Consider the following 16,420-nt stretch of genomic DNA (forward strand, 5'->3'; position numbering starts at 1 on the left):
TGACAATTTTAGCCCTTATAATAATATAAATAATAATATATTATTTCTTAGATGACACTGACTGTCTTCCCAGTACTATGCACAGAATTTAGTAGGCACATTTAGTCCTTGCCTTGTCGAGGTTACAATACATCTTTGGTGCCCAAGTCACAGGGAGAGAAAGTGACTCTTCCAAGGCCACAAGGAGAGCTGACCCTGGTATTCAAACTGGGTTCATCCATTTCAAAGGCCACTGAGCTATTCTGTCAGCCATTTGACAGTACTTCATTGCACATTATGTAATGTTCATTTGATGATGTAGGTAACATTTACATTTTCACCCTATAAATCAACTACTGTTTTGAAACAACTTATTAATTCTTCTACAATATCAGTGTTCTATAAAAAAATAAATACAAAAAAGCATGGTATACATAAGATAAAGGAGCCTTTCTGATTGCTAGGCATGTTGAGAACTCATTCACTCACTATGTTTATCATGCCTTATTTTCTTTTGCATCAGACATTTATGTGCCTTCAATTTACAATTTAATGAACTGTGGTTTGTTTACTCTAGTTGGATACACAATGAATGACCTGATATTTGAATGGTTGAGTAATAGCCCAGTGCAAGTTGCTGATGGCTTAACTTTGCCACAGTTTATACTGAAAGAAGAAAATGAACTTGGCTACTGTACTAAACACTACAATACAGGTACTGTGCAGTCACTGTTTTTCAATATTTAAATATAAATGTGTATATGTTTGAATATTATCAAATCCCATGAAGAAGTAAAATAAAAATGCATGCATTTTTATTTTTAAAAGAAACCTATGCAAATGTGTTATCACTGAGGTCAATATTACATTTAATCTCATGGAAATGTAATTTAAGATGCTTGGAAGGGACTGTGGTACACATTTACTAAGCCGTGTTCTGCTATTCAAGTGAATGAGCTTTATGGTGTCTTCTGGAGGTTAAAGGTGTCTAATGAAATTGCACCATTTAGTAAATATGGGCCAGTAGCTTTAAGTGGGGACTCATACTATTGGATTCTCATCTAGTGTGTTGAGGAGAAAATGAATGATTCATATGCATACAAGTAAAAGTTATTTCCCCTCAAAGTTCTCCTTTGTCCCCATTTGTTTTATTTTATCCCTTTATTTTAGGCACATCCTTATCTCAGACTCCTTGCCCCTGCTTATAATACCCCTCTATAGCCTACAAAAAAAAAAAGTAGCATTGCTGATCTATAGAACATAGCTGGCTGGTGATTGGCTCCATTGCTGAGAGCACCAATTACTGTATTTACCATGTCCTGTGTATTTGTAAATTAAATACTGCCCTGAAATGTTTGCCACCACACCAAATGATGAGAAATTAGATGTTTATTTTGGTTGACATAAAAGTGCATGATCGTTTGATTTACAGATGCAGCGGCCGTTAGTTGAACACTTCACGTGTTGTATACTTCGGAATACCCACGTCATGGCGCGTGATTTCTTCCAACCGTACCGCCTTTAGACGCGAGTGTAGGCGAGTGCAGAAAATGGCATTTTAGTGTTCTGGCTTTTAAACACCTGAAATTGACACAGTCGCACAGTACTGTACACACTACAATTCATTCTCTTCATTGCACACAAAGAAACAGAATCCATGAAATTCAAACAAAGCAACAGCGATAAACACGTGTGCCTGGGGCGATTGGCCGCGTTAATGCCGCGTGGAGTACAGCAGCGCACACGGAAACTGCTCTGTGATTTGTTCGCATAAGGCCGCTGCATCTGTACTTTGCCCACCAATCACAGCACATCTTATTTCAGGCCTTTACCGCTGAGAATGGCTCACATCCATGTATCTCAGAACATTTCCTAAAAAAAAAAAAAAAAAAGAATTAATTATTATTTAAAGCAATTTTGTCATATGAATTGGGTAAGTTCTAATAAAGTACATTATGAGAGTGTAAATAACAATTGTATAAACGTTTAAGTCAAATTGATTAGTAGTTTTAATCTGAGTTACATTTTTTTATTTAACTTTTGATTTTTTAATATCCGAATAAGAAAAATACTCCCTTAAAGCAGCAATTCAAGCCGGAGATTTGTTTCGCAATATTTGTTTTACCCAAGCAGTGAAGCAGGGGGTCTCCGGAGCTAACCCCCATTAATTCCGCCTCTTGATTCTGGAGATACTTACTTCCGTAAGATGTGCCAGAAGCCACTCTGCTCGTCTACCAGGGAACACGTACGTAATGTCCGCTTTCCAAAGCTCCCACACCCTGCGGGCCAATAAGAAGCTGTGATTCATCTGGTGCGGCTCCCTATTGGCTTGTATGAGGCAGGAGCTTTGAAAAGCAGCGAGATACTGGCACCCCTTACGGAGGTTAGTATCTCTGGAAGCAGGGGGGGCCCAGAGCTGAAAATAATGGGGCTCATCTCCGGAGCACCCTGCTTCAATCTTATAGTAATTTATCGGGGTTTTTTTTTTTAAATCACAAAAAAAAAATCACTGGCTTAAATATCACCTTTAACACGAAACATGACCCCCTTCAGGTCTCTGGTTTCACAGGGCTGTATATTGTAAATCTAACTGAATAAGCAATGTCAAGGCTAAAAAAAAGAACCAAACACCTATACTGTACAGATGCAGCGGCCGTTATTCGAACACTTCACATGTTGTATACCTCAGAATACCCATGTCATGGAGCGTGATTCTTCCAACCATACCCCCTTAAGACGCGAGTGCAGGCGAGTGCAGAAAATGGCATTTTAGTGTTCTGGTACACATTGCAATTCATTCATTTCATTACACACAAAGAAACAGAATCCATGAAATTCAAACAAAGCAACCGCGATAAACACGGGTAAACAAAATATATCGTGCGCAACTAATAAACCTCTAATATAATCAGTGACACAATGTGTATTAACATATACCCTTCTAATTTTTACTCAACTGGTAAAACTACAAAAAAACCAGTGTGAAAAAAAAAAAAAAAAATTACATAACCGTGTAATGTGATGTAGAAAGCGTCTGCTGCTATTAAACAGTGGGTGGCTCGGCACCCCCCAAACACTGAAGATATGGAGACAAAAAAACAGCGCACAACGCAAATAGTGAAGTATGCAAGTAACAAGTGTATATTAAAATAGGGGATAAATATTCTGCGTACATCAAGGTATTAGGACATAAACATTGAGTGTGTTAAACACACGTTACCACTCGGCGGCCGCTCATACAGGAGTCAGGAGTATGTTTCCCTTGGCAGGCGTCTGGGACAGCAGCTGCGATGCTTTTCCTTCCTAGGAACACCTCTGCATTCGGTCACCTCTGCATTCGGTTTCTGTGGGAAACTCCCCTCTGGTCAGCTGGGCTCCAGACAGATCGAGCAATCTGCAGCCTGCAGACGCACTGGGAGGGTCCCCGGATTGATCAGTGAGGACCTGGGTGGTTCGCAGAGCTCTCCGTTTAGTGCAGCCACAAGCAGGGGTGTACTGGCTGCGAAGTGACGTCACAGTGGCGATTTCAAAAGTACACAGCAAAAGCGGAAAAAAGTCTCTAAAGTGCCCAAATTGCACACATAGGATAGAGTAGCAATAAAACACTTGGACCAATTATATCCTACATGTTTCGTAGTCACAACTCCCTGATGAAGTAGTAGCAGTTCACCCCTGCTTGTGGCTGCACTAAACGGAGAGCTCTGCGAACCACTCAGGTCCTCACTGATCAATCCGTGGACCCTCCCAGTGCCTCTGCAGGCTGCAGATTGCTCGATCCGTCTGGAGCCCAGCTGACCAGAGGGGAGTTTCTCACAGAGACGGTGACCGAATGCAGAGGTGTTCCTAGGAAGGAAAAGCATCGCAGCTGCTGTCCCAGACGCCTGCCAAGGGAAACATACTCCTGACTCCTGTATGATCGGCCGCCGAGTGGTAACGTGTGTTTAACACACTCAATGTTTATGTCCTAATACCTTGATGTACGCAGAATATTTATCCCCTATTTTAATATACACTTGTTACTTTCATACTTCACTATTTGCGTTGTGCGCTGTTTTTTTGTCTCCAGATAAACACGGTGCCTGGTGTAATTGGCCACATTAATGCCGCGTGGAATACAGCAGAGCACACGAAATTTGTTCGAATAACGCCCGCTGCATCTGTATAGTATTGTATGTCTTTATTTATACAGCGCCATTAATGTACATAGCGCTTCACAGTAGTAATACACGGAGAAATCAAATAAATAACAGATAATATAAATAACAGGTAATGGGAATTAGTGCTTCAGACATAAATGTAACATTAAGAGGAGTCCCTGCCCCGAGGAGCTTACAATCTAATTGGTAGGTAGGGAGAACGTACAGAGACAGTAGGAGGCATTCTGATAAGTGCATCTGCAGGGGTCCAAGCTTTATGTGTCATGTGTCCAGTATTATCCACAGTGCTATATGATATACTGTACCTAACGGTTTATGTGACCTGTATTGCAGTGTTTATGTTATACTAAATAAGAAATAATAAGCATTCAAACAGTGCAGGTTATTTTCAGTGAAAGTTATTTTAACATTTCCCACTTTATTCCAAAAGATTAGATAGGCGGATATCACTGCAGCATACATTGCGTGTCTATATCTAATGTTTCCATCATAAATAAAAAAAGAGAACTATCATTCCTTGGAAAAGTAAATCCCCGGAGACTCCTTGAAACCTCCTTATGACTCACTGGATTTCATTAGGAATCGTTTTGAGGGCATATGATGAATGCTTAGGCTGACTCTTGCATGTTTCCAAATGAATACATTTTAAATGGAGCTGTAATTTCAGAGATAAGCATGAAAATATTCTAGTTGCATCAGTTGTGTCATTGTGCTCCATCTCATAATGAAACGTGACAGATGCAGCCATATGTGTCATCCTTGCATCTGTCATCTGCATCTTGTGGTTTTCAAGTACAAGAGGGTCATATTCAGTTTAGAAAGTAGATTCGCAATTTAAAAAAAACTTTATATCTACAGAAAAGAGAGGCTTGTGAAAGACATTATCTAAGAGAACAAGGAATAGCAACTAGAAGGGTAACAGCTCAAAGTATAGTGTGTGAAGGTGGTGCTCCCTAGGTAAATAAATGACTAGGAGACGAAACAGAAAAAATAAAAATAATGGTGGTTAAAAAAGTATTAAACACCATTTTTTTAACTAGATAATAATAAAGTTCTAAGTTTTAGACTACTCACAAATCATCCAGGTGATGCAAGAGTGCCCTAACTATTGTAGGTTAGTTTTTCTGTTTTGTGTCCTAGAGAACAAGGAATACAAATGTCATTTGTTATCACATTTCCCTAAAACCCTCTAAGAATGTAATATGTAGATATATAAAACATGCATTTTTGACAATTTAAGTGTCCACCATGTCATTTCCTGCAACCCATGGAAACACAAATAAATATGTAACAAAGACCCAGCATGTTCATCCTGATTATGTTTTTAATCTGTGTCAATTTTACAAAGAAAGGTTCTTTTCAATGTGAAGACAAATCTTGCTGTTAAACGGTGTAACCAGTCATATTGCTTTTTATCTCTGTTGAAAAACTGAGCAAAAATGTATTTGTGTATTTTATAATTGCAGTCAATTGTCTTAGTACTAATGAAATGTATTTGTATATTTTATAATCTTCTTAGAACCAATAAAATGTTAAGTAGAGATTTCAAAACAAGTTGTAATATCTGAATTTTACCATTCAGGAAAAATAATTAAAATATTCCAACATTCTAACTAAATTCAGAAATCAAAGTAAAACATTATATATCGTATATCCCCTACAAAATATATAGGTATTTTGAAAAGGGCATGCTAGCTGTAAAATAACCATTGAAGTACTGTGAATATACAGCTAAACCCCGTTATAGCATGGTCCTCGGGGTCCACTGAGACCACCGCGTTAGTAACGGGGTCGCAAAAAACAAAATGGCTGCCGCAAAAAAATATGGCCGCCGTGATCTGGGACTCCACGCTGCCGAAGGGGGAGAGCTGAGATAACTCTCCCAGAGCCCAGCATCGCAATGGCAGGCCCAGCGTCGCAATGGCAGCCCCCCCGGACCATCCTCCCCACTCCCAGCAGCACTTACCCTTACCCAGCATCTGCAGCAGTTGATCTGTGCAGAGAAGCTGCGAGGGGGAGGAGAGCTCACGGGATGTCATCTGTTTCTGAGTTCCTGGCCAGGGATCAGCTCCCTTCAATTCTCCCCCACAGCAGCAGATACAGGCAGGGAGAGGGGGGGGGCTCCCTGAGCCCAGCGTCACACCAAACCACAGCAGCACCCCCCCTCCCAAACCACAGCAGCACCCCCCCTCCCAAACCACAGCACCCCCCCCCCCCCACACACACACACACAAACACACCCCCCCCCACACACACACACACCCCACAGCAGCACTTACCCAGCATCTGCAACAGTTGATCTGTGCAGAGAAGCTGCGAGGGGGAGGAGAGCTCACGCAGCCTTTGCTGGGATGTCAGTTGTTTCGGAGTTCCTCGGCCAGGGATCAGCTCCCTTCAATCCTCCCCCACAGCAACAGAGATACAGGCAGGGAGAGGGGGGGGCTCTCCCTGAGCCCAGCGTCGCAGCGGCAGGCCCAAAACAGTGTGCTGTGAGAGTGTGCTGTGAGAGTGTGCTGTGAGAGTGTGCTGTGAGAGTGTGCTATGAGAGTGTGCTGTGAGAGTGTGCAGTGAGATTGTGTAGAGTGTGCAGTGAGAGTGTGTGCACTGTGCAGTGAGAGTGTGTGCTGTGAGCAGTGTGCAGTGAGTGCTGGGAGTGTGTGCAGTGAGCAGTGTGTGCAGTGAGCAGTGTGTGCAGTGAGCAGTGTGTGCAGTGAGAGTGTGTGCAGTGAGAGTGTATGCCGTGAGAGTGTGTGCTGGGAGTGTGTGCAGTGAGAGTGTGTGCAGTGAGAGTGTGTGCTGGGAGTGTGTGCAGTGAGAGTGTGTGCAGTGAGAGTGTGTGCTGTGAGCAGTGTGCTGGGAGTGTGTGCAGTGAGAGTGTGTTCTGGGAGTGTGTGCAGTGTGCAGTGAGAGTGTGTGCAGTGAGAGTGTGTGCAGTGAGAGAGTGTGCAGTGAGAGAGTGTGCAGTGTGGCAGTGTGGCAGTGTGGCAGTGTGGCAGTGTGCAAAAAAAATGTAATTTTTTTTTTAAAATTGTTTAAAAAAAAAAAACGGGAGCCACGTGAAAACCGCGTTATAATGGGTGCGATATAACGGGGTTTAGCTGTATTTGCTAGTACAATGGCTTTAGCAGCTTTAAGACTAAATCCATAAGCCAAAGAACAAACTGGGCTAATGGGTGGATGAACTGTCCATTGAGCAGTAGTATTCACAGATCATAGAGTTAAAGTGAAGCAAACAGGCACATATTTCTGATTTTTTTAAAAAGGAAAAAAAGTTATCGCTCAATCTCGTCTTATGGGAAAGATTCCAGTCAGTCAGAAGCAGGGAGGACAGGATTTGAGTCCTAGTAAGAGTTAGAATTCTTATTATCGTGGTGTCTGTTGTGAAGTGAAATGTTTCACTTTGTTTATAGACATACACATACATACGTATTTACTGTTGGATGTTTTAATTTAAAGATTTAATTACAGTATTTGTCTCTGGAGAATGTGATTACTCAAAAACAAAATGACCCAACAGTCTATATTTTTGGGGACACCAGACATAACCTTTTTACACCAGTAGAATCCCCTTGACCTACCCTATCTGTTTCAGTGAACAGAATAAGCCTTCTTTTTTACTCAGTCTTCAGAACTTTAAATTGTATGAAAAAATATATATATTTACAAGGCTTATTCTCATTCTAGGAAAATTTACATGCATCGAAGTCAAGTTTCACTTGGAACGTCAAATGGGATATTACTTGATCCAGATGTATATCCCTAGCTTGCTGATTGTAATTTTGTCTTGGGTGTCTTTCTGGATCAACATGGATGCCGCTCCTGCTAGGGTTGCTCTGGGTATTACCACTGTCCTGACCATGACAACTCAAAGCTCAGGCTCCAGGGCTTCACTTCCAAAGGTAAGGCACCTTATTTAAAGTTAATATATATAATACTTGTAATTTATGGAAGCAGTTTACCTGAACGTGAAAAAAAACACAATTAGTCACTTCTTAATATTTGTTTGTATTACTATTGTATTTGTCATTGTTTGTGAACCAATGTATTTAGTGTTCTCTGAAGAATTTATAGACGCAAACACTCCCTGCCCCCAAAAAACATGTGATGCCTTTTTTGCCAGGCTGGTTTCCTTGGCTACTAAGTCTGCCCATCCTGGCAGTAAGTCCTGGTAAGAGCAGGCCTGCCAGGAGTTATCATGGGTTTTCCCTATTCACAGTAGCTTCTTAAGTGACAGGGGAGGAGGTGGGAATAGGCCTGTGTTTATCCAATCACTGGATTCAGACCTGGTACCTACTTCCCTTGTACTTCATGAGCTGCACTGCTAAAAATAGTCAGTGCCTCTACCTCCTTGAGAGAGGCTGGTCTACCCTAAAAACTGTGCAGGGCTCTGCCACGTTTGTACTCCCTCCCTTAGGGGAGTGGAGAGGGAGTCTATACCCCTTACTTCACCAGGGAGTAAGGGAAGAGCAAGGTCTACTTCAGCGCACCTTGACGTAGATTGGAGGTCCAGGGTACATCCTGAGGGTGAAGCCCCACGAAGTGAAGTCTGATGTGTATGCTGTACCAACTGAGTGTGCTGTCAGAATAAAGTGATCCTGTTCAAATATATCTTCCTTGGTGATTTGGTAGATGGTGCTTCACCAGTAAGTGCTCTATTGAATAAGAACAATATATTCAGGGTATAGTCCCAATGTCAATAATAACTGTATAATAACAAAGATCACCCAAGGGAGATTAAGGGACCTAGTGGTGCCCACCTGGCTACAACAAAGATTGGTCACCTGGTAAGTGATTACCTACCATACAGGTTTAGATCAATAAAACAGCAGGCACTGAAAAGGTAAATACAACAGGCCCTTTACCTGACAGTGAAATCCAGACAGGGAAAAACTCTGCAGCGTGCAATTCTCAATGGAAGAGATCAGGATATGCAGAAGGAAAGGAGCACAGCTTCCGCATCAGTGGATCAAAAATAGATGAAGTAAAATTGTGTTTATTGCACAATCAGCTTAGCAATGAAGGTGTAGGAAACACACCAACATGTTTCATCCAACATATCAAGGTGATAAAGTCCTGTTGGATGAAACATGTTGGTGTGTTTCTTACACCTTCATTGCTAAGCTGTTTGTGCAATAAACACAATTTTACTACATCTGGAGTTGCCCTATCTATTTTTGATCCACTGATGCGAATGCTGTGCTCCTTTCCTTCTACATATCCAAATATATCTTCCTGCCTGAGACTACAATCTCTCAGGGGGAGGAGAAGTACGTTGTCCTGCAGGGATTGTCCCCACATCCCTGGGGCCTGCAAGAGATGGAGGCGCTGTCACCGTGAGAGAGAATCAGTTACTACCCCAGAAGCCTGTCTTGTTCTTCTCCACAACACCGCAGGAGACTCAGATCTACTGTGAGCCAGCAGGTATGCACCACACCACACTGTGTAATGGTGAAATCTCCCAGAGAGTGGGGGAAACACCGTTACACATTTAAGCAATGACACAGAAAAGTGAAGTGACTTGCCAAAGTTTTAAAGAACTATTGGAATTTGGGTTTAAACAAGGTTCTCCCATTAAGAAGCCTTTACCACTAAGCTGTGCACTATTTTCTATATTTAAGAATTGTTGTCCTTTAATAATGGTACAGATCAGTCAGAAAATGGCCCATGGGCTAGGGAATAATGTTTATATCAAAAGCTCATTTGACTTGCAAAAGGAATTACTGCAGGATATGATTCCGACATGTTTAAAAAAGAAAAGAACATTGTAAAAAAAAAAAAAAAAGTACCTGCTGCATCTTTTTTTAGCTGTTTCTATGCTCAACCAAAGTTAGTTGCCTTGGAAACTGATCTTATCAGTTTTGTTATGGACCAATCAGGGATATTTCCAAACAGATCACATCACTTGGAAACCTATTCCATAATTTTAGTCCTGTGCCCCAGGTTTATAATGCTACATAAACAATGATGTGCATGTATAATGTATTTCCTCAAGATACTGTATGTTATCAGGGAATATATATATTAAGTTTTTCTTGGAATGTCCAGGAATACTGTACAGTACAAAAGAACAGACATGAACACATTCGGGATTTGCCATAACAATATGCAGTGAATTTACTGATTCCACAAAGTGTGCATTCATAATTCTAGTAATTACATATTTATTAGGCGTTTCTATTAAGATACATTCCCTAAATGAGAGAGGATTAAAGGGGGTTTAAAGCATCAATCCCACTTACTGGTAGAGAACCTGATAACTACATCGGTAAGCATCTTGAAGAATGGGGAGTGATCGGAGCTCTAAGCTACGTGATCCATCTGTGGAAAGACCCTCAGTTCCAACGCTATAATAAAAATATATGTGAAATAGACAGAATGGCTGCTTTCATATATTTTATTAGTATTTACAATGCATGTACCATATTGGATTTTTTTGTATGTATGTACAGTATATCTTTATTTATATAGCACCCACCTTTTACGCAGTGCTTTACACAAGAGACAGTATAGTACAGGAAATTCTAATACGCTGATTAGCATGGAACTCAAACTGTACAAGACTTTTACAACAGAATTTACTTAGGGTGTATACATATATCTTGTTGTTGAATAGAAACAGTTCTTTAAAAGCACTACAATATAGACCAATCTTTTTTTAAATCCACAATGGTTAATTTCATCTAAGGTATGATTTAAAGCAGATATTTCTATTAGTTATATAAAAAATGTAAACAAATTATGGAGCAGCAACTACGGTATATTATTATTGTTTATTAATAAAACGCCAACATAGTATGCGGTGTTGTACAATTGGGGAACCGAGGTATGTAAATTACGTAAACAGAATGACATACTGTAACAAATAAGCGCAAACAAATATAGAAGGTAATGAGGGCCCTGCTCCTGAGATCTTACAATCTAGAGGAAATAAGGGGCGATGTGGAAACAAAAGGTAAAGGGGCTGCTCTTGGTGGGACGGAGTATGCCTGAGGTTGGAGTATGGTTCAGCCGCACAGCTGATCCAATTAATGTTTTGGAGTGTGGATGGTAGTGGGTGTTAGATAGGATGGAGTTTGGTCCAGCTGTATAGTTGGTCCCATTAGGGTTGGAGGGTGAGGGGATGAATGTTAGGTGTATGCCAGATAGGCTTCCTTGAAAAGGTGAGTTTTCAGAGAGTTTTTCAATGTATGAAAGCTGGGGGAGACTCTGATAGTGCATGGTAGGGAATACCAGAGAGAGGGTGCAGCACAGGAGAAGTCTTGTAGGCGAGAGTGAGAGGTGGTAATAAGGCAGGAGGAAAGGCAGATCTCATAGACAGAATGTACAGTAGGGGACGTTTACGGATATATTTCAGGATGATGATTGAGATGTAAATTAGGGCAGTGTCATTGAGAGCTATGTAAGCCAAAGCTAGGATTTTGGATTTGATTCTGTGCATGGTAGGGAATACCAGAGAGAGGGTGCAGCACAGGAGAAGTCTTGTAGGCGAGAGTGAGAGGTGGTAATAAGGCAGGAGGAAAGGCAGATCTCATAGACAGAATGTACAGTAGGGGACGTTTACGGATATATTTCAGGATGATGATTGAGATGTAAATTAGGGCAGTGTCATTGAGAGCTATGTAAGCCAAAGCTAGGATTTTGGATTTGATTCTGTGCATGGTAGGGAATACCAGAGAGAGGGTGCAGCACAGGAGAAGTCTTGTAGGCGAGAGTGAGAGGTGGTAATAAGGCAGGAGGAAAGGCAGATCTCATAGACAGAATGTACAGTAGGGGACGTTTACGGATATATTTCAGGATGATGATTGAGATGTAAATTAGGGCAGTGTCATTGAGAGCTATGTAAGCCAAAGCTAGGATTTTGGATTTGATTCTGTGCATGGTAGGGAATACCAGAGAGAGGGTGCAGCACAGGAGAAGTCTTGTAGGCGAGAGTGAGAGGTGGTAATAAGGCAGGAGGAAAGGCAGATCTCATAGACAGAATGTACAGTAGGGGACGTTTACGGATATATTTCAGGATGATGATTGAGATGTAAATTAGGGCAGTGTCATTGAGAGCTATGTAAGCCAAAGCTAGGATTTTGGATTTGATTCTGTGCATGGTAGGGAATACCAGAGAGAGGGTGCAGCACAGGAGAAGTCTTGTAGGCGAGAGTGAGAGGTGGTAATAAGGCAGGAGGAAAGGCAGATCTCATAGACAGAATGTACAGTAGGGGACGTTTACGGATATATTTCAGGATGATGATTGAGATGTAAATTAGGGCAGTGTCATTGAGAGCTATGTAAGCCAAAGCTAGGATTTTGGATTTGATTCTAGAGGATATAGGAAGCCAGTGTTCGGATTTGCATAGTGGCGCAGCCGAAGGGGAGCAGTGAGTGAGGTAGATGAGTTTGGCAGTAGCATTTTGGATGGATTGCGACAGGTAGACAAGTCAAATGCCAGATAGAAGAAGGTTGCAGTAATCAAGACGGGACAAGATAAATGATCTTGAGTGACTGGTGAATTAGGATTTTAATTTAGTCATGAGTGAGAAAACGGCATATTTTAGTGATATTTTGGAGATGGAGAAAGCAGGACGTAGTGAGGGATTGAATGCGAGGAATGAAAAAGAGGGCAAAGTCAAAGAACTCCCCAAGGCAGCTGCATTGGGGTGTTGATGAGATTATGGTATTATTGACAGTGAGGAAGAGTATGGGTGTAGGGTTGGCAGTGGAAGGGGGGAAGAGCATTAGTTCCATTTTAGATATGTTAAACTTCAGGTAATAATGGGACATCCAGGAGAAGATTGTGGAGAGACAGTTGGTGACTTAGCACAAAAGAGAGGGGGAGAGGTCCATGGAGGAGAGAGGATACTAAAAGCCAAAAGATGGCACTAGTTCACCAAGAGAGCAGGTGTAGAGTAATGAAATGGATGAAGGAGTAGCTCAGTGACTTAAGTCACTGACTCTGAAAACAATGACAGAGCTTGAAGCAGGGAAGCCTGGTGTCAGCTCCTTGTGCCCAGGGCAAGTCCCTTTATCTCCCTCTGCCTCAGGCACCAAAAAATAGATTGTAAGCTCTACAGGGCACATGCCTGCACAAATTATATGTAAAGTACTGCGTGCATGCCTAGTGCTATTTAAGAAAAAACTATTATTATTAGAATGAGAATAGTAGACTTGTGGGACCTTAACAGAAAGAGGGAGTGAAAAGGAGGAAACACTGAAAGAGTGGTTAGATGTGAACCAGGAGAGGGCTGCAACATGGAGGCCAATGGAGTGTAGAGTGTGCAGGAGTGATCAACAAGTCCAAGGCAGCAGATCGATCCAGGAGAATTAGTAGGGAGAAGTGACCCTTAGACTTAATAGTAAGAAGGTCATTGGCTACTTTTATTAGTGCTGTCTCGGTGGAGTATAGAGAATGAAAACCAGATTGCAAAGTGTAAAGCAGCGAGCAGGAAGAGAGAAAGTTAGAAAAGTGGTTGTATACAGGCTGCTAAAGTAGCTTGGAGGCAAGGCGGAAAAGAGAGATTGGGCCATCATTAGAGATGGACACAGTGTCAAGAGAGTGTTTCTTTAGCATGTGCATTATGAGTGCGTGTTTAAACAAAGATGGGAAGATTAGAGAGAGAGAGGTTAAAAAGGGTGGGACTTAGATTGCCAGAGAGGGAGCAGATGAGATGTGATTAGAGGAGGGAATAGGATCAAGGGGGCTGGTTGTAAGGTGAGATGATGAGAGGAGCGTGGAGATCTAATACTTAGTCACAGGAGAAAATTAGTTTAGGGTGAACTTAGGTGTGTGAAGGGAGGTAGGTAATGTGTGTGGAGATTGACAGGGTCAGATGTCGTCTGATGGATTCAATTTCATTTGTGAAGTAGGTGGCAAGGTTTTGGGTCATGAAGGTGGAAGGCAGTTCAGGCGCAGTTGGGAGAAGGGAGTTAATGGTGGTGAATAGGCATTGAGGCTTATAGGACAAAGTTAGTATGAGTGAAGAAAAGTAGGTTTGCTTGGAAAGTCATAAAATAAGTGATTTCCCAAAGCAATGAATACAATCTACCACTCGGCTTAGGATTCATAATGTAGATGCCGAAAAAGCATTTGATTCTGTCTACACCTCAGCGGCCCTAGATGTATTAAGAAGACAAATGCATTACTTCTTTTTCTCTTTTTTTGCTATAACTGAAACATGGTTCACTCAACCTGACTCTGCAATAGTAGCTGCGCTTTCTTATGGTCGCTTTTCTCCCATACGCCTTGTCCTGATGGCAGGAGTGGATGTGTGGAGCTCCTCCTCTCCTCAATCTGCATTCCTATTTCTCCCTCTCTTTCCTTTCCTTCCTTTTGAGGTTCACACTGTCCATCTTTTTTCTCCTCTCCCTTTCCATGTGGTGGTCATCTATTGCCCACCTACCTCTACTCATCCACCATCAGTCTCTCTCTCACTTTGAATCCTGGCTCTCCTTATTTTTCTCCTCAGACTCCCCTGTTCTTCTCCTTGGGGATTTCAACTGCCATTGATTACCCCTCTCCCTTGGGATTCCCGCTTCCTCTCTCTAACCTCTTCTTTTTGCCTTCCTCAATTAACTGCAGCCAGCACCTACAAGGACGACCACACTTGGACCTGGTTTTCACTAAAAACTTTTCACTCTCTGACTTCTCCATTTCCCCCTCTACCCCTCGTTTTTTTCAGAAACCTGCACTCCATTAATCTCCCGGCTCTTGACTCAACCGTGCGCTCCTCCCTTTTCTCTCCCAGTCCTGCTACAGACTCTGACAACCGGGTCAGGAAAAACAGCTCTGCCCTATCCTCCTCTCTTGATCTACATGCCCCTCTTTTTCTCTCCCACTCTCGCCCTTCTAACCCTAGACCCTGGCTAAACTGCCACACCTGCATGCTCACACACATGTTCACTCACTCACTCCACTGAAACAGCCCTCACCAAAATAACTAATAATCTCCACGCTGCAAAAGACAAAAGGTCATTACACTTTGCTCATATTACTCGACCTCTCTGTAGCCTTTGATAACTGTGGACCACCCTATTCTCCTTCACATCCTCCATACTCTTGGTATCTATAAAAGAGCTCTATCCTGGATTTCCTCTTACCTCTCCCATCATATTTTCAGTGTCTTGTTTTTTTTAACACCTGCTCCTCTGTTGATATTTCTGTGGGTGTACCCCAGGGCTCTGTCCAGGGATCTCTTCTCTTTTCTCTTTACACACTCTCTCTATGTGACCTAATAACAGTCTAAAGTTCAAATATCACCTCTATGCTGATGACAAACAAATTTACCTTTCAACGCTGACCTCACACCTGCTGTACAGACCGAAGTCACTGAATGTCTTTCTGCTATCATCTTGGGTGGCCCTCTGCAGACTCAAACTTACAGTAACATGTCCAAGACGGAGCTCCTCATACTTCCTCCCAAACCTGGCCCTACTTCCCCCTCTCCATTACTGTTGACAGTACTTCATACACCCAGTATCACAAGCACGCTGCTAGGGGTCATACTTGACTCTTCCCTCACATTCTCCTCTCACATTCACAATGTAGCTAAAACCTGTTGTTTCTACCTCCTTAACATTGCAAAGATACACCCTTTCCTCTGTCCCTCTACGGCTAAAACTCTAATGCAGGCACTCACTCTCTCCCGTCTTGACTATTGTAACCTCTTACTGTCCGGCCTTAATGCCTTTCACATGTCTGCCCTACAATCTATCCTAAATGCCTCTGCTAGAATCACTTTATTCTCTCCTAAACCTGACTTAGCATCTCTCCTGCTGAAATCCCTCCCCCAGCTTCCAATTAAACTCTGTATCACTTACAAAATTCTCCTCCTCACTTTAAAGATTAAACACTCTTCTGCCCCTCCTTACATCTCAGCTCTAGTTTCTCTAGGATGTCTTCTGTCTACAGCGATAGCGCTACCTCACACTTGGGAGGACTTGCTGGGAAGGACACCAGGCATATTGGTGCCACCGCACCCTCAGTACTTTGGGGGAACCACCACGTGTGGGGTCATTGAGTGTATACTGTGGGTACAGGAATACTGTTATTGTTGTGGTTGTTATATGTTAGTGTGTGTACAGAAAAGTCTAATTATATAACCTTACCAGAGGAAAAAAAGCATGAGTATAATCTAGGCTGTAATTTGCATGTAATTTATAATGGAAATTACAAATAAACACCATGCTTTTTACACTAATAAAATGTAGATAATGTCACATTTCTAGTCTTTAGTAAATACTGCGTTATGATTAATGGGTATTAACTTGATGTCAAATAGGCTTTACACATAGGATTA

The 16,420-nt window shown here is 42.0% G+C and overlaps 1 protein-coding gene across 4 annotated transcripts in view; it reads left to right on the forward strand.

Moving 5' to 3' along the window:
• Positions 1–16,420, forward strand: part of GLRA2 (glycine receptor alpha 2) — a 211,697-nt gene that overhangs the window by 112,127 nt on the left and 83,150 nt on the right. For all 4 annotated transcript variants that reach the window (XM_075594091.1, XM_075594090.1, XM_075594092.1 and 1 more), the window contains 2 exons: positions 557–694; positions 7,821–8,035. In XM_075594091.1, the coding sequence (XP_075450206.1) occupies positions 557–694; positions 7,821–8,035 (353 nt within the window). The remainder of the gene's footprint in view (positions 1–556; positions 695–7,820; positions 8,036–16,420) is intronic.

Source organism: Ascaphus truei, chromosome 3 (genome assembly GCF_040206685.1).
Source record: "Ascaphus truei isolate aAscTru1 chromosome 3, aAscTru1.hap1, whole genome shotgun sequence".
In the NCBI taxonomy this organism is placed as follows: Eukaryota; Metazoa; Chordata; class Amphibia; order Anura; family Ascaphidae; genus Ascaphus; species Ascaphus truei.